Source organism: Halichoeres trimaculatus, unplaced genomic scaffold (assembly GCF_033239565.1).
Source record: "Halichoeres trimaculatus isolate MK-OKI-2021-1 unplaced genomic scaffold, fHalTri1.1 fHalTri1_scaffold_18, whole genome shotgun sequence".
Taxonomy (NCBI): Eukaryota; Metazoa; Chordata; class Actinopteri; order Labriformes; family Labridae; genus Halichoeres; species Halichoeres trimaculatus.
In genome coordinates, this window is record NW_027437196.1 from 7,072,501 (window position 1) to 7,096,260 (window position 23,760).

At 40.3% G+C, this 23,760-nt stretch overlaps 1 protein-coding gene across 1 annotated transcript in view; it reads right to left on the reverse strand.

Annotated features, from left to right (window-relative positions):
- sugct (succinyl-CoA:glutarate-CoA transferase) overlaps window positions 1–23,760 on the reverse strand; it is a 63,531-nt gene that overhangs the window by 29,416 nt on the left and 10,355 nt on the right. Inside the window, exons 10-12 of the mRNA XM_074693574.1 lie at window positions 22,922–22,993; window positions 21,045–21,142; window positions 20,852–20,954 (exon numbers count right to left, since the gene is read on the reverse strand). Of these exons, the coding sequence (XP_074549675.1) occupies window positions 20,852–20,954; window positions 21,045–21,142; window positions 22,922–22,993 (273 nt within the window). The remainder of the gene's footprint in view (window positions 1–20,851; window positions 20,955–21,044; window positions 21,143–22,921; window positions 22,994–23,760) is intronic.

Consider the following 23,760-nt stretch of genomic DNA (forward strand, 5'->3'; position numbering starts at 1 on the left):
CATGACATTTTTCGTCTTCTAGCATCATTTTATTAATGCTACAAGAAATTTAATTGTGCTAATGATTCCTTTCATCTCTAACATGAACATGTTACATTTCTTCTGCTTGCAGAGGTGAATCTGGCTAAAACAGCTGCAATATTATAACAAAAAGCAAATGTGCAATATAAAAAAACTATGGAGGCTTAAAGGGGCTGTGAAGAGTTTGAAAGTGATCTTGAAAAAGGCTCTCTTCTAGATACATACTTGATCACAACCCGTACTTTAAAAATGAGATAATTAGCGCCAATATTGGTTATTTCTAAATGCTACTTTGTAGCTTTTTTTGTAGCTTCCCCATTGGGTCGAGGAAGATGGATTGATTTAAGGTACGTCCAAGTCCCTGTGACAACACCACGAGGGCTGATGAAGTTCAGGAGACAGAAGAGAGATCTGTGATTTTCTCTGCCGAAAACGATTCCTGTGATTAATTTTGTAGTGATGGTGGACACAGGAGCCTAACCGTCAGACAGAAAAAGGATAGAAAAGCAGAAGAAAGATAAACAGGAGAGTGATATAGCATAAGCTAAAGGCTAAAAGGGCTAAACTGTTTGTGCTAATGTTGATTCCAACCCACAGTCAGCAGTTATTCTGCAGTGGTCTGTTCAAACTTGAGAGTGAGGTTACGTTAGCTCTGCTAGGTAGATGACTGGCAGGACATAACCAGGATTTACTAACGTTACACATTTCAGACATGTACCAAACTACTGTGCGAACTGACAATTTGCTTGTTGACACATTAGCCCACAAATACATTAGGTGTTAGGCTGCTGTTAGCGCTACATTTTGCCAGCTACTGATATATGGTACAAACTTACATTTGCTTGTTGTCACGCTTCAAACAACGTAGCTATACTGATAAATACCTTACCTTGTTGTATCTGGTAAAAATTTGTCTTGAACAAAGAAAATTTGTTCCAACACACCTGGTTAAAAGTTAAAGGTCCCATTTTTACAATGGTGTGCGTTAAGAAAACTTTGGAAACAGAGTTGGACAGAAGTGAAGGAGAGGTAGAGGTCTGTAGGAGACTGCTGAAGTGCCGTTTAGTGGGTGCAGTTTAACGTCCATTCCAGCAGAAAGGACTTGTGGAACATGAGAGTGGTGACGATGACGTTGTTTAAATTGAACTTGTAAGGGAGCATAGATGAGGCCTCAGCATGCCTTAGTTTCATCTTCCCTGTAGCTCAACAGAAACCCTCCTCCTCCTCCTCCTCCTCTTCTTCTCCACTACATGTTTTTAAATTGACTCTGAGAGGCTCTCATACTCCAGAGCGTACCTGGATTCTATCAAACTCACCTCTCACACTTTCCCAGATGTCCCAGAGCTGCTTTCCCCTGACTGCTGAGCTGTTCCATCTGATTATTTTCCTTATATTACCGTCCCTCAGCTCCTTCACATCCTCTTCCCACTCTGATTACTGTCAGCGAAAAAACCCAAATTACATCTCTTCCTCACGGTCACGCAAAGGTCACAGCTTCATTCTGGACGTGACCTCTGAACTCCTTTGCATTATAACCATTAATCAGATAACTTTTTGTTCAGTGTTGTGACTCTGATGAAGTCAGAACATCAGAATGAGTCAAAAAGTTCCTGAAAGAAGAAATGTTTTATTCAGGAAGATGTGAATCAAATCTTAAGGTAATCACTCAGCAGAGCACTGAGGAGGTTAACAGTTTCAAATCATACCTTTGAGAAAACTCCACACTGAATTCTCACATTTCCTCTCTCTTGTCGTATGAGATATATGTTGACTTGGGTGGTATTATAGTGTTAACTTATATACAGGATATTCAATTGATGGCCCCTGCAGGCAACCTGTAAGTGGCCCCAACCTGACCTACATACATAAATCCAACACATGATCCAATTGCTGAACAACACAAGTGTGCAGGAGAAAAGCAAAGTGAGCCATTCTTATCTTTGTTGGAAGTTGGAGTAGATATTATAAAATATTAAAACCATGTCGAAACACTTTGCTCTTTTAGAATCTAGTCAATAACAGACACACCTAGCATGGATAGATGGATGGAAAGATGGCTGGATAATGGACAGATGGAAGAAATGGTTGGATGGATGGATAGATGGATGAATAGATGGATGGAAGGATGGATGGATTCGTGGATAATAGATAGTTGGATGGATGGATGGATGGATGGATGGATGGATGGATGGATGAATGGATGGATGAATGGATGGATGATTGGAAAGATGTATAGATGGATAAATGGATGGTTGGATGAATGAATAGACAAATGGTTGAATAGATGATAAGCTGCTGGGTGGATGGATGGATGGATGGATGGATGGATGGATGGATGGATGGATGGATGGATGGATGGATGGATGAATAGATAGATGGAAGGATGGATGGATTGATGGATGATAGATGGAATGATGATGGATGATAGATGATTGATGATGGATGGATGGATTAATGGATGGATGAATGGATGGAATGGTTGGATGATTGTAAAGATGTATATATGGATAAATGGATGGTAGGATAAATGAATAGACAAATGGTTGGATAGATGATAAGCTGCTGGATGGATGGATGGATGGATGGATAGATAGATGGATGGATGGATGGATGGTTGGATGTATAGATATCTGGATGGATGATTGGATGGATGGATAGATAGATGGATGGAATGGTTGGATGGATGAATGGATGGATGGTTGGATGGATGGATGGATGGATGGATGGATGGATGGATGGATGGATGGATGGATGGATGGACCGACAGATGGACGGATGGATGGATGGATGGATGGATGGATGGATGGATGGATGGATGGATGGATGGATGGATGGACGGATGGATGGATGTATAGATATATGGATGGATGGACCGACAGATGGACGGATGGATGGATGGACAGATGGATGGATGGATTGATGGATGGACAGACAGTTGGATGAAATAGATAAATGAAGGATAAATAGATAAATGGAGCCATCATACTTTATTCTTATCTTTGTCTGAAGTTGGAGTAGTGTAAAATGTTCAAAACTTGTCAAAAAACTTTGCTCTTTTTAAGTGTAGTCCATAACAGACACACCTAGCGGCTCCCACCTGTCACTCAAAGAGGCCATGCCCCCTTTTTCCCCCTTCCTTTAAGACACACTATCGTAATGAATCAAAGAATGAGCTTTGGAGCTAACCTGTTTTTGTTCCAGGCTGGAAATGTTTAATTCTGCTTTCAAAGTGGTGTTGGGACTGACTCACTGCTAGAGACAGCCTTTGGTGAACACTCAAGGAGCTGCAGTTTACATAACTTAAAGAGGGGGTACTTTGTTTTCAAATATTTTTCTACATGACTTTGGAATAACAAGTCGGGACGTCCAACCAAAGTGTGCAAATTTAAAACTTTTACATATCCATATGCTACTGCTGTCTCAATAGTTCTTCCTCCACCCCAGCCTCTTCCATTTTATGGCTCCATGTCTGTGTCCTATTGATCTGTATGTATCCTTTTAATCCGTACGTATGTACATTTCGGGGGTTTGCGATGCACTCCCTGGAAAGCTCGAGCAGGCTGCCCAGCTAACCCAGGGAGTACTCTGAGAAGCAGAGCTTTAACGCCAATTCTAACTGTATCCATTTGGCAATAAATTGTTTAATCTATTACAAGAGTGTTCCTGACTGAAAATTGTTTAATAATAAAGTCTCAAAGTTTTTCAATTTAATACATCTCTTGTTCAATTGTTCAGTATATAAACTTGCAATGCTGTGTTCATGTCCAGCATGGAAAATCGCCCACTTTTCCACTGCCTCACAGTCACTAGGATGTGTTTAGGTACCTACACAGAGTATCTTATGATGTTAATTGAATATATACCCTGTACTGTCATGTCTATATAATTTCAGTCATTTGATTGATTGAAAATCATTATTTTGAAAAATGTAAAAGAAAATAAAAAGCAAGAAAAAACTCAACAAACAGAAGTTGGAACAAAGAAACGTTGTAATTTTGCAAACAATGTAAGATGTAAACAAAAACAAATTATTAAATCACCAATCTAGCTTCTTTTACATTTTTAAAAAGGGAATGGAAGGAAGTAAAACTTATTATTATTCTCTGCACATCTATGTTTTATGTTTGACTTATTTTTATAATTAGTTCCTGTTTCTGGCTGCACGGTGGTGCAACGATTAGCGCTGCAGCCTCACAGCAAGAAGGTAGGATTCCTAACTTGGGACCTTTCCATGTGGAGTTTACATGTCCTCTCCGGGTCCTCCGGCTTCCTCCCCCAGGCCGAAACCCTCATTACTTCTTGTATTTAACCTCATGTCTCTCACTGTCTTGTTACCAGTTTGTTGAGCTTCACAGTCTTTGTCCCTGCCTTTATTCACAGTCACAGTTATAGCCTTGCCATGTTCTGAGCCTTGTTTGGTTTTCTGACCTCGCTTTTTGCCTGTTACCTCTACCTGTGTGGATAGCCTATTTCATGCACTGACCTTTGCCTGGTCTCTGATTAAAACCTAGTTGCCCTTCAAACTCTGGTTTAGTGCCCTGCATTTGTATCCTCATTTCTGTGCTCAAGTTCTTGACAGATACTGCCGACAGAATTCTGTCGATCCCTTTAAAAGAACCTAATTTGGTACCCATCCCTAGACATCATGGCCTAAGGGTGTAACTGGTTCGTGAAACACTGTAGAGGCGGTCCTCAAACACCAAGGTCTGCCCCTGACAGGGCTCCAGACAGCTGGCCAATCAGAAAGGAGGGGGTTTGTGGAGTAAAGAGCCTTAAAGAGACAGCAGCAAACACAAAACTTTTAAGACAGAGGCTGAAGTAAACGGGGAAAAATGGGATTTTTTTTTCAGATGTTAATCATGTAAAGTTGAAACGGGGATATCTGACGGACAGTAAAAAGAAAAAATCTCAGTACCCACTCTTAAACTTTTCAAACTTGTTGTCTATTTATTAGGCACACTCATGCATCCTATATATTTACCTTATAATGACTCAGTGTCAGATTGGATGATTCATCTGGTTATCTTTGAGTCATCTGTCTGATGCATTAACAATTTTTTTAAAGATACCACACTGACTGACTGACTGACTGATTGACTGAAGCCGGGTGGGAGCACACTGGTGTTACTGGTCTGCTCCCTGTCTGAGTGTGTGGATGTGTATGACACAGGGCAGAGCTCTGTCCGATCTCCCCCGATGAATATAGTTTCACAAGCAGCTGTGTCTCTCCCTCCCTATGGCTCCTGCATTGAGACACTATTGGCTGACAGCCTGCAATCACAGCTCGACCTTTGACCCCGTCACTCCAAATAATCAGACAGGAGATTTCCAAAAGCAACGCGGGAACACACCCTGAACTCTGGACAAAGTTAGCGTGATTAATAATCCTGCTTCATGTCAAAACATCATCCTCAGGAGGAAGTTAAACAATCAGTGGAGGGCGAAATGACGAGAACAGGGAGATGAAGAAGGGGAAGGAGCTCTGAAAGTACACGCTGAAGAAGCAAGAGAAAAACAACAAACTGAAGTGCTTTAATCAATGTTTGAGGCTGCTGCTGGATTTGACAACTTAATTAAAGGTGCTGGCAGCAGGATGGAGACATCCGGCTGACAGAAAATTAAAACCAAACAAAATTAATCAGCTTTCATTTATTTTCACCAAATCCTGTTCTTTGATTTAACAGATAGCAGAGCTTAAGTGGGTAAATATTAGGACACCAAGAGAGAAAATAAACCGCAATATTTCACCCTTTAAAGCAACATTAAAGAACTCCAGGTCTTCCAGGTGTTTCCAGGATGTGTGGGAACTTCTCTCTGACCTGGATCCAAACTTAAACAGCCGTCAGACTCATGATTAATGTGTCGGAGCAGAGGAACACACCCGCGATCAGAGAGCAAGAAAGTGACAAATCACAGCATGAGTCAGCGTATATTTCAGCATCACGATGAGCTGAGTCATGTCTGTTTATGTTAAAGCTCTTTACTGGGACCGTATATGCTCTGTCCATCAGACGCTCCACTCTGCAGATCAGAGACAAACAACCACCAAACTGATTCATCTAAATCTTGTAAAGACATTTATGTACGGAGGCCCGGAAGGAAAACTGCATGAACATTTTAAAAAGCATTTCACTGCACATCTAAGAAATCTTGCAAAATGCAAAAAATATTTAATGTCAATAAAATAAGGTAAAAAAAAAAATACTTACTGTTTAAATAGTGCTCAACAAAGGTAATTACATAACAAAATATTGCTAAATCAACATTTTATGTATAAAAACTGTGGGGAAAAATTCCTATTTAAATCAAAATATTCACAAAACTGATTTATTTCATAAATTTACATCATGTTTTTTTTTCCAATTCAGGCAACTGTGTTAATGTTTTCAGATATTTTATTTTATTTTATTTTATTTATTTGTTTATTTATCTATTTATTTATTTTTATTTATTTTTTTTTATTTATTTATTTATTATTTTATTTTTTATTTTCACTTGCTAACATTCCTTTTTTTGTTTAGTTACAATATTTAAAGCCCTAATTTTTTTTGTTTAGATTAAATATTTTCATTTGTTGAACATTATTTATTCTGTTACATACAACTGTTTTTTATAATATATTTTTCCATTTTGTGGTATGTTTAATTTATTTTCATAAAGTTCTGTGTAATTTTGCAAAATTATTTTTGCTTTCTAATAAATATTTTTCTAACTTGCAAACTGCTTTTGCAAATTCAATTCAATATTTCAAATTTTTGCTTTGTGTTTTTTTTTTTTTTTCAATTAACTAAGTTGTATCATCTGTGATTCTTTTTATTTTTTTTATTGATTCTTTTTGTTTGGTGAGATGTGGGGCCACCATATTTAATTTACATACACGTGTCAAACTGGTGACTTCAACACTACTAACCTCCTGTTGCTCCAATTCTGAATTTGAACCAAACATACCCCAAGATTTTATATTATTCACTGATATAACTTTCTCTGAGTCTGCACATCCATACTAACACCTTTACCTGCATATCAATGTAAAAAAAAATGATAAAACCATCCATACACCCGAAAACCTGCCTCAGTTGTGAAGGGAGGAAAACAAAGTCAGTGATGTCTTCAAAAGTGTGTACTTCTCACTGTCACTGATAGTGAGGCATGAACACAGCTGTAGGTGACAGTCAGTGATCTATAAGAAGGTACCTTAGGTACAAGCATCTTCAGAAATACACACCTCATCCTCTCCTTACAAGAACATAAATTACAGCAAAGAGGGAACAGATCGTTCAGCTCCATCTGCCAGCTTTACTCTCAAAAAGATGAATGACAGGGACAATACGGAGCTCATAAAGCAGCACATTCAGTTCCACCAAGCTCTGTATTAGAAAGAGAACAGGGGTTCATCCAGATCAATCACAGGTAATCTGAGCCACAGGAGCTGACCTGAGCTGTAATATTAAAAGGATTGAAGCGTTCAATCTGACGTCAAAGAGCGGGCCATTTCTAGGAAATGATTACGGATAAATTGAGCAGAAGGGTGCTTTTATAGGGTGTACTCAAAGATCAGTGGACCAGCGACATGGTTCAAAAGAGAAAATCTTGAAATGAAAGTCTGTAAGTGACTCAGCTTGAAGTTTGATTGGTTGTATCCATGTGTGAGGCTTGTATCCATCTATTCCACATTAGATAACTTACAGTGGGTGAGCATGTGATGTCAGAGATACTCACAGTCCAGTAGGCTGCTCTCACATCTGTGTTCAGTGACTGTCAAAATTCCCTCACTCTCAAGACCAACCTGAGCCAGTCACTAATGTTTTTTTTACCACAGTGTTAATAGGCAATGAGGGAAAGGGAAGGGATTTGATACGGCTTGTGATCAGGTTGCCTCTGGTGTTATTTTGAATTAATTACTGTTTTTATGCGGCTTTGATCTATCAGAAGCATTCCATTCCTTTGTGCTCCAATCTATTCTATTCTGCTTTGATCTGTCCCATCCCATTCTGTTCAGCTTTCTGTGGTTTGATTTGATATGACGTGTGATCAGGTTGACCCTCATGTCTCTTTTGTTGTCTCGAATTAATAACCTTTGTTTTGCAGCTTTGATCTGTCGGACACATTCCAATCTGTTCCTTTATGGTCCAGTTCCATTCCTTTATATGCTTTATCCCATTGTGTTCTGTTCTTTTCTCTTTTAGTGCGTGATAATATTGACCCTGATGGGTTTTTTTGTTTTTGTTTTTTTTGGTTGTTTTTTTGGGGGGTTGGGGGTTCTGACCTATCAGAATGGAGTATTCATAACAAGGAGTCAGAGTTTTCTTTTGACAGATTACTGAAAGCTAAAAATAGCAGCAGATAGATCATACTTCAAGTTATACCCATCTACTAACTATTTAAACCATTTTTAGCAATAGATTTTTATCTAACATATATAAAAGTGGTGTATGATGACCTTTGTGCTGTACAAACCAGACTGGCTGTTGAGACAGTCAGTATGTTTACATGCAGCTATTAGCTCAGTCAGCATGAAATTACATTTGTAAAGATACAGTGCCAATGCCCAGTACCTGACAACCGGTATCGGTACTAAATGGTACCAATTTTCTGAATTTTTGTGTGTTTTTTTGTGGTAATAATATAATGTAATAATGTTTAGATATTGAAACATGGTACTGTTTGATTTAATGCAAACCAGTACTAGGTACTGCAGACGTAATTTGGTCAGTATCTATTAAAGCAGTCATTCCCACAGTCTGGGTCCTGGCCCAAAGGTGGGTTGCCAGAGATTTTTTATGGGTCACCAAAGTAGTTTTCAAAATTTTTACACGAAATTCATACGTTCCTTAACCAGAAGTCTCCCCTCACCGATTTGTTTAGTGATGATTGGCTCCTTTCACTGTCATAGCTGGTTATGTTTTCCTTTTGAAGGGTCATTGCCACAATGCTTACTGTAACTGGAAACATGTAACTGTTCTTCAAAAGTCTGAAGTCATGAGCTGGCACTACTCAAACATTCAAAGCCAAACCACCGTATGTTTCCTACTATTTTACAGCACTCAGAGAAAACCGCTGTCACTGTGTCACTATCACACATATGAAAGAGCTGACCCATTGACTACTTTGATCGTTAGTTTCCAAAAGAAGGATTTGAAGTCAGATTCAAAACCTCTTTGAGTTTGAAAGTCTAAAGTCACTGCTGGATCTTGGACAGGCACCAGCTGCATAAGAGCCTGTTACAGCCTTCACAGACACAAAACTGCATGGAAAAGAGGCATGGACAGATGCTGTTACCTTTATTCTGGATGAACATCGCATCTTAATATATCATATGACTGGGATACAATTCCAAAAAGCAAGCAGGCTAACCCGTTTAGTAAAAATGCAAGAATTTTCAGAGTGTAAGCCTAAAAAAGCTGTAATGCATTCGTCACATGTGTCTCTAAGGCCTGTTAGCAGGTACAAAAAGTGTAAGATGATGCAGAAACATGATTAAAGAACCTTTTTTTATCTTTGCACATTTATCCTGTCAATTGATTTACAGAATGGACATATTTTGGATTGGGTCGCCGTGGCTTGTTCCCCCAAAAAAGTGGGTCACCCGAAAAAAAGTTTGGGAAACACTGCATACAAGTTCCTATTTTGGTACCTTTCCCTACGTCAGTGCATAATAAAGTAGCTGGGCTTTGGGACTTCCATCAACAAAAGTCCACCTGAGACTGCTGGTACTTGGTCGTAAAGTTGAGCCTTCACAGACACAAAACTGTATGTCAGTCAAAACGTAGATGTAGCGACACCAAAGGAGGCCTCTGGACTGTTACCTGGGGCAGGTGAACCCACTCTGTTAAAGGCAGAGCTGGTATCCAAAAGACCAAGATCTCAATGACCTGGAGCAGAATATTCAAGTCTAAGCCAAGAAGATAATCAATTCATCTTCTGGGGGGAATGCTTGAACCACATTTCATCACAATCAATCGAGTAGTTATCAGAAAATTTTGGTTTTGACCAGAGTGGTGAATTCATGATGTGACACTGCCTTCCCTGGAGCTATAAATGTCCCTGAAACCACAGGAAGCAATGTGAGGAATCTGTGTGAAGTATGCGTCTGAACCGGACTTCATGGAAGTCTCCAGATCCAGGCCTCTTGTGAGTTTAATGGATTGTGGATTTGGACAGTCCTTGGGATTTGTTGGCTTCCTGGGAATGCGCCTTGAGTGTGTTCCAAAAATCTGACCATTTCTCTTCTATTTATTCCTGGTAGTGATCTCAACACGTAAAGCTTGCCAATATCATCAAGACTTCAGCTTGGTTATATGTACTACTCTTTACACACCTTGTCAGATCTACTAATAACCTGTTGTTAACTGCTTTTTTCAGCTCCTCACACTCAAGTTTCTGACATCCAGGAGGTCTGTTTGTTACCTACCTCACCTCATAACTCATCTGAATTCTGCTACACTCAGGTTTCATTAAGCTCAAACCTCCGTCAATCAAACTGAAAGAAAGATTCAAGCCTTAGTGATAAAACATCATCAAAATGAACTCTACTGACTCCACACTTCATTCAGATGCTTCAGGGATAAAATAAAGACTGATTCAAAAGCCCACAGAACGACAGGAGGATCTTCACATGCAGTCTGAAGAATAAATCCTTCGTTGAGCTCGGCAGATAAGAGCTATTAGCCGCTGAGGACGGCAGCCAGCTGGAACAGCTCCTCCTCTAATTGAGTTTCAAGAGTCTTCATGGACAGAAAGAAAGACAAATGTGCTGGGGCCATCATTCCTTCAGCGGCCAGTAATCACAGGAGGAAACAAAACCTCTGGAATTACAGGGATTCGAAGGCACTCATAAAAAAAACTGAGAGACAAACCAGGAAGTGTCTCTGCCAAAAAACACTCATCAGTTATTTCTGACACAATGCCAGGATGCTTAGGATGGTCCGATCAAGGTGAGGAATATTTCTACAGAGTGTCCTGCATAAGTTTGACCCAGAGGAAATTAACTCCAGTCATTCAACCGAAGCTACGCCACCAGGAGCAATTCTGTGTTCAGAATCTCGTTGAAGGACTTCTCAACGAAAACTGCAGCTTCTACCACAGCTTTATACCTTTGTCAAAAATGTAGCGAAGTTAACAAAATACCAATATGAACTTGTTGTCACTTTTGGCCTGAGTAAACGCACTGATTTATTACAGCACCTGTTTTTCTGAAGGTCCAAAGGTATAAATCATCCCCTGTCTTCCTCCTTGTCAGGTCACACTGTGCTTTCTAGGAAGAGGTCCTTTGGTTTGGGTTCACCTGTGATTTCTATCCCGAGTGATGAATCTTCCACTCAGGAGCAGACGATAACAGAGAGTGACGACCAATTCAAAGAAGAGGCCCACGGTGTTTATCTACACATGTGCTTTCTCATCACTTTTCCTTCCTAGAAGCTTCTCGTTGGATCTGATACAAAAATGCATCGACTGGCGTCCAAACTATACATGCAGTAGAGTTACAAGAAGCGCTCCCTGCTGATTCAGCACACTTACAAAAACATAACGAGTCACTGTTTGACGGATGAAGACTATTTATCTGGGTAAGAAGTAAAAATAAATGTTTTATAGGAGAAGATCGATGGGAGTCTTCCAGCCCACCTAGACTCCTGAGACGATGGACGAAACTCTGTTGACTTCACTCTTTACTGAGCTGCTGCCGTTGGCGAAAACCAGAGACTCACCAACAGGATACTACCTCATAGTTTGACTTGATTGGCATTTTTCAGTTTCACTCTTCTCTGGACTCTGGACCTGAACCATTGAAGGAACATAATGCTTTGGTTTCCAATCAAATGTACTAGGAACTAAATGGTTCACTGATATCTGTTTCCAATGTAGATCTACAACTACTTGATCTAAAAATCTGTCTTATAACTCAATAAAACTAAAATACTAACTCTTTATTGACTCTAAAATGAAAAACATTGAGCCAGTAAATGTGTCCTTTCATCACAAAGTTGTTTGAGTTACTGGTTTTACTTAGAAACTAAAATAAAACCTTCACTCATCTCATAAAAAATGTTTCTTTTGTTAAACGCCAGAATAAATCAGTTATTTCCCATCACTCCACATTCATCCATCCAGTCCACCACTCATCCAGACGAGCAGTATATTTCCCCAGAGCTCGGTTAAGCTGTCAGCCTGTGGCCTCTCTGGTGATCTGGGAATAGTCGAGGTCAGGTCAATGTGACCTGGAGGAAGCATCGAGGCTGTCAACAGAACTTTTAATTCACATTTCTCAACATCTGTTCAGGAAGAATCCGGAGTGTCAAGGTGTCCAGAAGGTTTCCTCCTTTTATGAATGATAGCACCCAATGTCTCAGTGTCTGTGTCAGTGTCAGGGTGTATATTTCATACTGTCCTCCTTATTTTCTGATGAATTGATCAACTTGTGTACATCGAAAAATGGAGGCTCAAGCAGCTTTGACGCTGACTCTCATGGATATACAACCCTTTGAAGGCTTTCAAACACCACCAAGACTTCTGACAACATTAGCATAAAGATAGACTGAACATTGTGTGAAACGACGCCAGTGTTTACCTTCCGATTGTGTGTCATGACTTGTTCTCAGAACGATGTCAGATGATCTGTAAATGGGCAAAGTTATGTTGGAACTAGTTTAGTTTAGTTTAGACAACTTTATTTATCCTAATGGGCAATTCTGATTTTGCAGTCCACCTAGGCTACACATATATCTACAAACAGCAAAAAGAGACAACAATGAGCAGAATATAAATAAAATAAAAGACAGTACATGACAGAGAGCACATCGATACACAGCAGCCTCCAACAGACCCTTCCCGTAGCCAGGGTCAAGCAAATTACATTACTCATCAACAATCAGGGGCAGGTCAAAGAGAACATGGTGATACCCGACAGTGCATTAAATATCCCATATAGTTACAACAGCGAAAAACAAAAATGTACCAATATGTCAGTCTAACAGACTGCTATCAGCATGATGCTAAGCAGCCTGATGGCAGAAGGAATGAAAGACTTTGAGTACCGGTTTGTTCTCCAACTGGGGACGATAAAGTGGCGGCCTGAGGGCATTAAGGTAAACTCTGAATGCAGGATGTGGTCGTGTTGGGAAATAATTCCTAATGCCTTTCTGACCACTTGTCTCTTCCTTAAAAACAGAGATCTCTCTACTGGACTCTTTTATTTTGGAGCAGATTTTAACAATGCTGTATAGGCTGTTTCTGTCTTTGACAGACAGACCATCAAACCAACAAATAAAAGAAAATGTCAAAAGACTTTCAAAAAAGGACCCGTAGAAAATACTCAGCATTTTGTTACAGACATTAAAAGACTTGGACCTTGAAAAAATGGCTTTCTGAATTGTCCACAACTCTACCCTTAGAAAAGATTACGTACACTTTGAGGGGGAAGGAGTCACTCTTTAATAACATCTGGAGCCCCTTCATAATATATCTAGAGAGCATAAACATGTCACATCTGTTGAAGGCATTTGAGGAAGAATAGTTAGCCCTCTGTGATTACCACTATAGATATTTGTTTACTGGTCTGTTTCGTATCAGTTTGATCACTCCCCAGCTTAAACATCTGATAAATACAGAAACTATCTTTTTATCCTATCCATATTCATTTATTTGAATTATTTTTTTCTCCTTTTTTTTTTTCTCTTCTATTTTATCAGTTTATAAATTTTATTACATATGTTTGCTTAATTTCTGAATATATGTATATATATATATATATTTATACATGTATTTATATAGGCATAACTATCATTATAATTACTGTCTCTATCTTGATTTAAAACACCTACAACAATTTGAGTTCTAACTTAACTTCCCATCTTATAATTACATGTGATACATGTGTATGTTCTCTAATATGTGTGTGCGTATGCGTATGTTGGTATTTATGCAGATTTCTATGTGTGTGTAAGTGTATGTGCATGGATCCATCTATCTATATGTATGTATATGTATGTATGTGTATATGTATGTATGTGTGTATGTGTACGTGTATGTATGTATATATATGGATTTTTTTTTATTTGTTTATTTATTTATTTATTTTATTGCTTGTTTGTTTTTACACACAAAATCACTATTATTATGCTTTAAGACCCTTGTTTGTGTACCTGAGTGATGTTCGGTTTTTATGCACACAGTTTTGTTATGTGCATTGATGTGTTTGTATTAAGCTTGTTAAAACAATAAATATAATGTTGGAAAAAAAAAAAGACTTGGACTTCCTCAGTAAGTGGATTCTTTGGTGATATCGTCAAGCAATGCTCTCAGTGTTAATTGTAAGCCTCAGCTGAGAGTCAAACACAGTGCCTAAATACTTGTAAGATTCAACAATCTCCACATCCTTACCATGAATGGAACTGGCTTTAGGTTCAAGACAGTTCCTTCTAAAATCAACAATGAGCTCTTTTGTTTTTGACACATTTAAGTCAAGGAAATTGTTGTCATACCAGTCTATAAAAGCCGGAAGGGCACTACCAGCATGGTCAGACTCTGAGCCTCGGCGAAGGGATAACAGCACTGTGTTGTCAGAGACAAGTGGACACTCAAGAAACAGCAGATTTTAGCACTTCCGTATCATATTCTCAGACCAGAGGTTACAGCTTGGTCATGATCTGACATGACAAGACACCCCTGGACTAAAGGGACACTAAATAATGTTGGGTGATCTGGCATGCCAAGACGTGCCTTGACCAAAGATGACCTGAGATAATTTTCCAAGGTGAAACAATCAACCAGTAAATTTTGTGTCTTGTGATAAACTAGTAAGACTTGGCATGATGTAACAGGTCTTGAACTTCACAGGAGCTGGCTGTTATGAGTTCCTGGGCCATGACTTCACCCATATGCCAAAATGCAACGTACCTTGACCTTTCACCCTCTATGATGCATCACTGCCTCTAAAGTACGTAATCTGGAGGGACCTCTCAGTGCAGAAAATGTGCACCTGGCCTGAAAATTTATTGTAACAACTAAAAAACTGAGTTTTTACAAGCTCCACTAAAAGTCTTGATTCAAAGGTTTTTCACAGTTTTCCATACCACACACCCAAGCATCCATCAACCCAGTACAGACAGATTGTTCCTTTAAATCTTTTTGATTACCGGTCTCTGAAGGAAAACGTGTTTATGTTCAATGAATCAAGAATCCAGGATTTTACAAGACAGCTCCAGTCTGGTTAAAATTCTCCACGGCCTGATAAGTCTCTCTCGCAGTGACAGAAACACTGTTAAGCTTGATAAATCTAAACCCTGAAGTGCAGGATTTTATTTCCCCTCATCTCTTTTTGGATGTGTGACAGCTCAAAGATGACTTTGGATGTCCGGATATCTCTGAGGATTCATTCTGTCAGCTCTCAGACATCCTAAACCAGCACGTAAGGAGTGCTCCTAAAGCTGGACTGGTGGCTGGCTTTGCTCACCAGTCCTCAGTGTGAGGTCTGATCAGGGCATGGGAGTTCTCCAACGATGGTCATCATCAATAATTTTTATGCTGTTTCTGTTTAATTTGACAGATTTCCACACAGTAATAAAAGTCATTTGTTGAGTTTCTGTCCAAACAAAGATACAAAGTGCTCTAATGGTAACAAAAAGACGATCCTTCAACAGAAATATGAGCCAGTGGTTGAAGTAAAAGCCCAGTCTATCTCATAGATCAGTAAAAGCAATAAAACTGTCTGTAACTGAGTTTGGTGTTGGATTTCCAAGACAGGGCAGTAAACACGTCGAACATTTACTGATTCATCTATCGAGGCATTGATAGAGCCAAGGTGAGGAACTTTAGTCTCCTGAGAAAGACGGAGAAGGTAGTTAATCAGCCTGTAAAGGTTTTGGTTGTCTCTGAGAGCTGGTTTAGACCAGTGGTGCAAAAACTGAACCAATGTGTGTCTTTAAAGTGCTGAACAGGGTACCTGACTACACATCAAGGTATCAGCGCTGCCTCAGGAGGCCGATTTATCTGGTCAACACACTCAGTATCCACTTCAGAGGCTATTCAGGTTTCATCTGGGATAAATCAAGACCACCAGTAGTCAGAATATCAAAGCCATATTTAGCAGGATACTTTCAGAAGGTCCTGGCTGCCGCCCAGGTGACGTGACGAGTACACGGCCGGACGAATTGTAGTCGTAAAAACAAGGCTGATAACTGCTGAACTCCAAAGAGAGATAAGATACTGACAAACACAAGGGCAAAGCTTATTATGATTTACATTTATAAAGTCTGACAGGCTTCCTCTCTGAAGCTGCAGAAACTGAGACTTATGGGTACTGTAGTTTGTAGAGCCAGCTCTTAATAAAAAGGGTTATTGGACACGGAGGTGCATTCACACCGGCACTGTTTGGTCCACTTTGAACAAACTCTAGTACGACCACAGAAATTCTCTTTCTGCTTGAAACAGGGGTCTTATGGTCCAAGCGAACCCTGATGTTAATCATTTGAGGTGTGAAAACAAAGCAGACCAACTTTGAAAACAAACTACTGTAACTACTGCTATGTTTAAGGAAGACTTTGCAATTTACAGACACAAAAGCCAAAGAGATGTTGGAACTTTCAGACTGAGGAAAGAGACACCAAGTCAGGGAAGAGGAGAAGAAAAGGCAAAAGAGAGAAAGAGTGTTTGGCTTCTCTCCAAATGACTTCCAGATTTCAGTTTTGAGTCGTGACCTCCTACCGTCCTGATTAGCAGCAGCTTCTCTGCAGAGCTGCTGTGTGAAGGAAGCTGAGCTTCACACACACGCACACTCATATGCAAAGACACACGGCTGGCAGCACGACATTAAAGGAACATACAGCTGCTTTGACATGTTTCAGCCTAAAGACAGTAAAACGGTGTAAAATCTACACACCACATTATGTTTTCATGCTTTAAGGTTCAAGAAGAAAGAATGGGGAAGAAAGGTGATTTAAGGGACTTTGAACGTGGCATGGTCGTTGGTGCCAGACGGGCTGGTCTGAGTATTTCAGAAACTGCTGATCTACTGGGATTTTAACCCACAACCATCTCTAGGGTTTACAGAGAATGGTCCCAAAAAGAGAAAATACCCAGTGAGCAGCAGTTCTGTGGGACAAAATGCCTTGTTGATGCCAGAGGTCAGAGGAGAATGGACAGACTGGTTGGAGCTGATAGAAAGGCAACAGTAACTCAAATAACCACTGGTTACAACCGAGGTCTGCAGAAGAGCATCTCTGAACACACAACACGTCCAACCTTGAGGCAGATGGGCTACAGCAGCAGAAGACCACACCGGGTGACCCTCCTGTCAGCTAAGAACAGGAAACTGAGGCTACAATTCACACAGCAACACCAAAACTGGACAATAGAAGATTGGAGAAACGTTGCCTGGTCTGATGAGTCTGGATTTCTGCTCCACATTCGGATGGTAGGGTCAGAATTTGGTGTCAGCAACATGAAAGCATGGATCCATCCTGCCTTGTATCAACGGTTCAGGCTGCTGCTGCTGGTGTGATGGTGTGGGGGATATTTTCTTGGCTCACTTTGGGCCCCTTAGTACCAAATAAGCATGGTTTAAAGTCCACAGCCTACCTGAGTATTGTTGCTGACCATGTCCATCCCTTTATGAGCACAGTGTACCCATCTTCTGATGGCTACTTCCAGCAGGATAACGCTCCATGTCATAAAGCTGGAATCATCTCAGACTGCTTTCTTCAACATGACAATGAGTTCCCTGTACTCAAATGTCCTCCACAGTCCCCAGATCTCAATCCAATAGAGCACCTTTGGGATGTGGTGGAACGGGAGATTCTCATCATGGATGTTCAGCCGACAAATCAGCAGTAACTGTGTGATGCTATCATGTCAATATGGACCAAACTCTCTGAGGAATGTTTCCAGTACGTTGTTGAATCTATGCCACCAAGGATTAAGGCAGTTCTGAAGGCAAAAGGGGGTCCAACCTGGTACTAGCAAGGCCTACCTAATTAAGTGGCTGGTGAGAGTATATGCTGATGAAACTGTGAAATTTTTTTGGATTTGTTAGTTCTGAGACACATAAAAGAACCAATCAATCAGGGACCACAGTGCTGGTTTCTTAGCTGAACCTGAGTCAAGCCTTTTCTCTAGAGAAAAGCAGTAAAGATCATGGGTTGTAGTTTGATAATAGCACTTGTAGTTTGATGCTTTGCATTCCTCTAATGCATCCTTAAAGTGGTGGTGGTAAAGCTGGTGGTTTTCAAGCCAAGGCTGGTCCCCATTCACTGACAACTTGTATGATCTCTTTACTTAAGAAGCAGTTACACCATGGGTTATTTCTGTTCCAATCCTATTGCTGACACATCCTACTGATGTCTGGCATGGTTATCTAAACCTTTTCGTGAGTGTCCTATACTTAGGAATAAATTGACACCTCACCCCAGAGATCCCAGGAGGAGCTGCACAGTCTGATCTGGTTCTTAGTAAGTTCAGCTGACTCTAATGTTGTGTCTGACACCTTGAGGTTTGACTCACCTGATGATTCTGCTCATGCTGGGGGGGAGTGTTGGGGGGCTGTGTCTGTCCTCTTTCAGAGCCAGATGTGAACACAAGCGTGTCATCAGTCAGGTGTGTTAAAGCAGAGTTGAGAGTGTGTCCAAACTTAGTTGAAAACAAGTTGGTGCAGCACGATTTTAGAGGCAGATGGGCTGGTCTGACACACACACAGACACAAATACACACATACACACACACACACACTGAGTCATAGCTTTTATATGACAGTGCCGTGCCAGGTGGTGATGGGAGCTGTTGTCCGCAACATTCAAAGAAAACTAGTTTGAAGCCACAGAGAGAGCAGACAGAGAGGATGGACCAGAGTCACATGTTTGTCTACATGATGTTTATGCTAACAGACACATCACCTTGTATATCCTGTCCTTAAAAATTCAGTCATTACGTTGTGGAAACAAAGCTTAGCTACGCTGAGTCACTTCACAGCTCTGTGAGCAGAGACAAGTCTGATGGCTTATCAGCAAAGTGAAAGTGAAAGTAGAAGGTTTTCAACTGAAAATAGAACCATGCTAACAGCTAACCCATATAACTTTTTGCTGAAGCAGCAATGTACAACTAAAGCACAGGATGAGGATCAAGGAGTCACACGTGGATCATCCAAAAGACAACAAATTATTTTACGTAGCTTGTACAACTCAGCCCACACTTAGTCCAAAACACTGCAGTTCTTTGAGTGGCCACTGGAGGCTGGCACCAAAAAATAAATAAAATTAAAAAATCAACCTTCTTTGAGCCCCATACTTTGTCAAATTTTACTACCAGAGTCAGCAGAAGTATTGACGAAAAACGAAACCAGTTTGGTTGCTCTGACAAAGAAGAGATGTACCGGACATGGATACGGTGGAAGTTCTTTGTTCCCAGCTCAAAAATTAGGATGAACACAGCTCGCTGTGCCCAGTAAGACCTGAAAGTCTCTTAGGGATGCACAATATATCGGTATCAATTTCGGTATCGGCTGATATATACTCATAAGCTCTCGGCCATTTTCAGAGCATCTTGAATGATCTTTCAAGACCCAAATAATATTGTTTTCTATGAGTATGTAAACACCAAAACTACCTGAGAAGAATAGACTCTCTTCTTTTATGTCTCTCCTGTTTTTAATCCAAAATAAAACAAACATACTGTTTTAATCACGTTCATCTTGGGCACTGCATCCTTCGATCCTCTCCATGGTCGTCTTTTCTGGAGATTGCGCCGCTCTTTCTCTCTGAGCTACCTTGACACATCGTCTCAGATTGTTTTTTTACCAATATTGATGTCAGTAAATATCAGTTATTGGTCTTAACAGCAATAATAAAATCGGATATCGGCATCAGCCAAAATTTTCATATTGGTGCTTTACGTCTCTCATATGAGAGAAAACTCAATAAATCAAACATTCACATAAAACAAGTTGGTTAAACCTCATGAAACACAAACAGACACATCCGTAATAGCAATTACAGCTAACAAGAGTATCTCGGATGGAGGCGGGGCTAAGAAGTGAGCCTGTGACAGCCAACTCATTCTTGCATTTGATTGGATGAGGGGAAGATAGCATGCTTGCTAACTTGCGGCTAATCAGGGTGTTTGTTTTTATTTTAGAGAGAAAGAGAGAAGGAAGAGAGAACGGCTAAGTGATTCATCTTAAGTCTACACACACACACACACACACACACACACACACACACACACACACACACACACACACACACACACACACACAGGCCATATGTCCTGTTGCTTTGTTCTCAGCACACACAAACACACACACACACAGCAAAGAAGCCTGGAGCAGTGTGTGTTATTGTAACACGCTGAGTTGTGTAACGTGTGAGCGGTGACTAATGTGTTTTTAATCCATATGGAGGGACAGTTTGATGAGCAGCCATGACACACACACACACACACACACACACGCACACACACACACACACACACACACACACACACGCACACACAGCAGGTGTGTCCATTAACCAGCACCCCACAGCTGTGTCTCGTTTAACACTACACAGTTCTGCTGATCGCTGCTCAGCTGTTTAATGATGCGTTCGAGTGATTCCTCATCTACTCGTTAAGTCCTAAACTGGTCACATGACGGATGATAAAACTTGTACAGGACATCCCAGCACATGGAGGCACTTTAGCCTCTCGTTTAGCGGCGCCTTCTTGGAGTCCTTCAACATTTACACTGACCCGCAAATCTGCTTGATGCTGGGTCACTAAAGACAACCAGCTCCTCCTGACTTCCTGGAGTGCACCAGAAATGACTGATGGTTTTTTTAGGTGTGTGAGTGTGTGAAGAGTAACTGACCTGTGGATCAGCGCAAACTTGTTTCATGTTGTTGATTGGTCCAACAGGAACACCTGAACCCTCAAACCTCCTCAGCAAATCAGACGTTGTCTCCTGAAGAAACCTGAGAAATCATCAAAAGACACACTGATGACACATTAAGTCCTATAGTGTTTGTGTGTGACAGAGTGTGTGTGTGTATGTGTGTGTGTACCTCTGTGACAGTATATCCAGCAGTTGTTTGCGATTCTGGACTCTCAGCTTGTTTGTTTTATATTTCTCCACCTGTGTGAGCTCCGTCAGCTCCAGAACCTGCACACAAACATGCACAAAAAAGACTTGATTTTTCATGAATTGAACCACAAATGTTGGACAAAAAAGACTTCAGAGGAGAAGACTTCAAGAGTTATTGACATCTAGTGGTGAGGCTGCAGATTGCATCCACCTGACACCCACCTCTCTAAGTGACCTCTTTCTTAATGGCCCACCCTGCAGCCATGGTGTTGTTTGTCTGCTTTGGGCTGCCGTAGAAATATGACCAAATACAAACTCAATAAGAAACATACCTAAAATATTCAAGAGTATTACTCTAAAGAAATACGCCTGTAAAATTTGGTCAGTGATAAATATAGCTTGTCTGGGGGGGTATAAAACTCATGTAGGTCCTGTGATGTCGAGATGAGAAGTGTGTGGCAAGCCCTTTTAACATTTAATAGCTAGTCTGGATATGTAATACAGATATCCGCAATTTAATTCTTCCTAGTCAAATTGAACATTTCAGATATCCACAATGACATTATTCCTATCCACAATTGTAATTTCAGACATCCACAACTTAATTCCTCCTAGGACAAATCACGCCCCTTTCTCCATTCATGTGTGTGGGGTTTCTCATTACAGGAAACTTAAATTCAATTATGGATAGCCACAATGTGAGATGTGGATATCTGCAACTAAATTATGACTATCCATAAATCTAGTTGCAGATATCTACAATTTCATTCTGGCAAGTCACAATTCCAAATCAAGATGTCTTCAACCCCCTTCCATCAAAAATATCTATAATAGCATTTATAGATATCTTTAATTACATTTTGACCAGTCAAAATGTAATTAAAGATATCTTGAACTGGAATTACGCCTATAGTCAGAATAAAATTGTAGATATCTGCAACTAGATTTATGGATAGCCATAATTTAGTTGCAGATATCTATAATCAAGTTACAGATATCTATAAATTAATTGTGGTTAGAGATATCTCAAATTCGAGATATCTTAAACTTTTATTTTGACTAGTCAAAATGTAATTACAGATATCTTGAGACAGAGTTTCGACTAGGCGAATTGATGTTGCAGATATCTGTAAAAAGGTTCAATGCGTTGTAGATTTCTTTCACAACTCTCTAGTGAACGTAGCTCTTGTTCCCCACAAAGTCCCTGATTATTAATTTGTTCTGTTTCATGGCATTTTCTAAATATCTTGTCGATGACCGCAATCGCCATTTCTTCTGCTAAGATAACTCTCCTCTCCTCCAGTTTATTTGGGTCAGTATCTAATGGGAAGCCTCACATGTCCAGCGTCATGAACACATTTCTGACAGTCAAAATCACATTTAAGATATCTTTAACGGTAGTTCTGGATCGTCAAAACTGAATTTGAGATATCTGCAAGTGACATTTAGGATGCGTGACGAGGCGAAGGGCAGCTTTTGGGGAGTCATTGCAGATATCTGTAACTCAGTTTTGACTAGTGGAAACTGAGTTACAGATATCTCTAACTGTCATTGTGACTAGTTAAAATTGAATTATAGATATCCCCAACTGCATTTTTGACTAGTCATCAAAAGACACACTGATGACTAGTGTCATCAAAAATGATTTTTGACTAGTCACAGTTATGTTGTTGATATATATAATGTTAATTCCAGAGAGTCAAATGTAGCTATTAAATGTTAAAAGGGCTTGCCATAGAAGTGTGATCTGATACCTGATGTGGTTTTTAAATGACAACAACACCAAGCAGTTCAACAGCCATCCATAGGAGGATGAGCAAAGTGTTTTATAGCATTGTTGCAGGTGAAGCGTCTCACCTGACAGACTCTGACAAACTGCTTGTCGTTTCCTGCAGCCACCACGATGTGTCCGTCTTTGGTTTTGAAGCCCTGAAACAGAAAAAAGATGCAGACAACAGCTGTCAGACAAACTTAGGACTTTTATAGCACAAGTAACAAATTCAGCTCTCTGATATGAAGTTTCTGTCGCTGGATTTCACAGGGTAATTTCACAATACCAAAAACATCCTATTTTCAATACAGCCAAAAAGATTTTAAAATATGTTTCATGAGCTGCAGCCCCCTGAAGACACGGGTTTAAAGACCAGCTGTTGGAGGAACACATCTCCTCTTTATCTTTCCTCCGCTGAATCTTTCCTACCCCCGAGTCATCTGTTTTCTCTTCCTCTACTTCCTCTTTCTACACTTTCCTCTTCTTCGTCCTTCTCTCACAATTGGTTGTAATAAAAAACTGGTCGCCACATGAAAGGAGGGTGAAAACTGCTGTCTCATATAACCAACACAAACACATACACACATACACACATACACACACAAAGCAGTGACCACATCCCACTGCTGAGCATGTCTGTGTGTGTATTCAGACCACTAACCCTTTAGTCACACTGCCCTTAGCGCTCTGCTCCAACCGCCGCCTCGCTTTCATCCCCAGCCCCAGGGAGTTGTGGGTAACGGAGTCCACACCAAGGGACTACGACGGGACATTCAACCACAAAACCTCAAACGGTCCTTAGAGATGTTAGGCGGCAAAGTCAGGTCGCAGCAGGGTGACTTCTGCCCCCTGCTGGCTGCAGGTGAAATCAAAACCACATCGACCCCAAACAAAACTGTCACAGAAACCTCAATTTTCAGCCTCT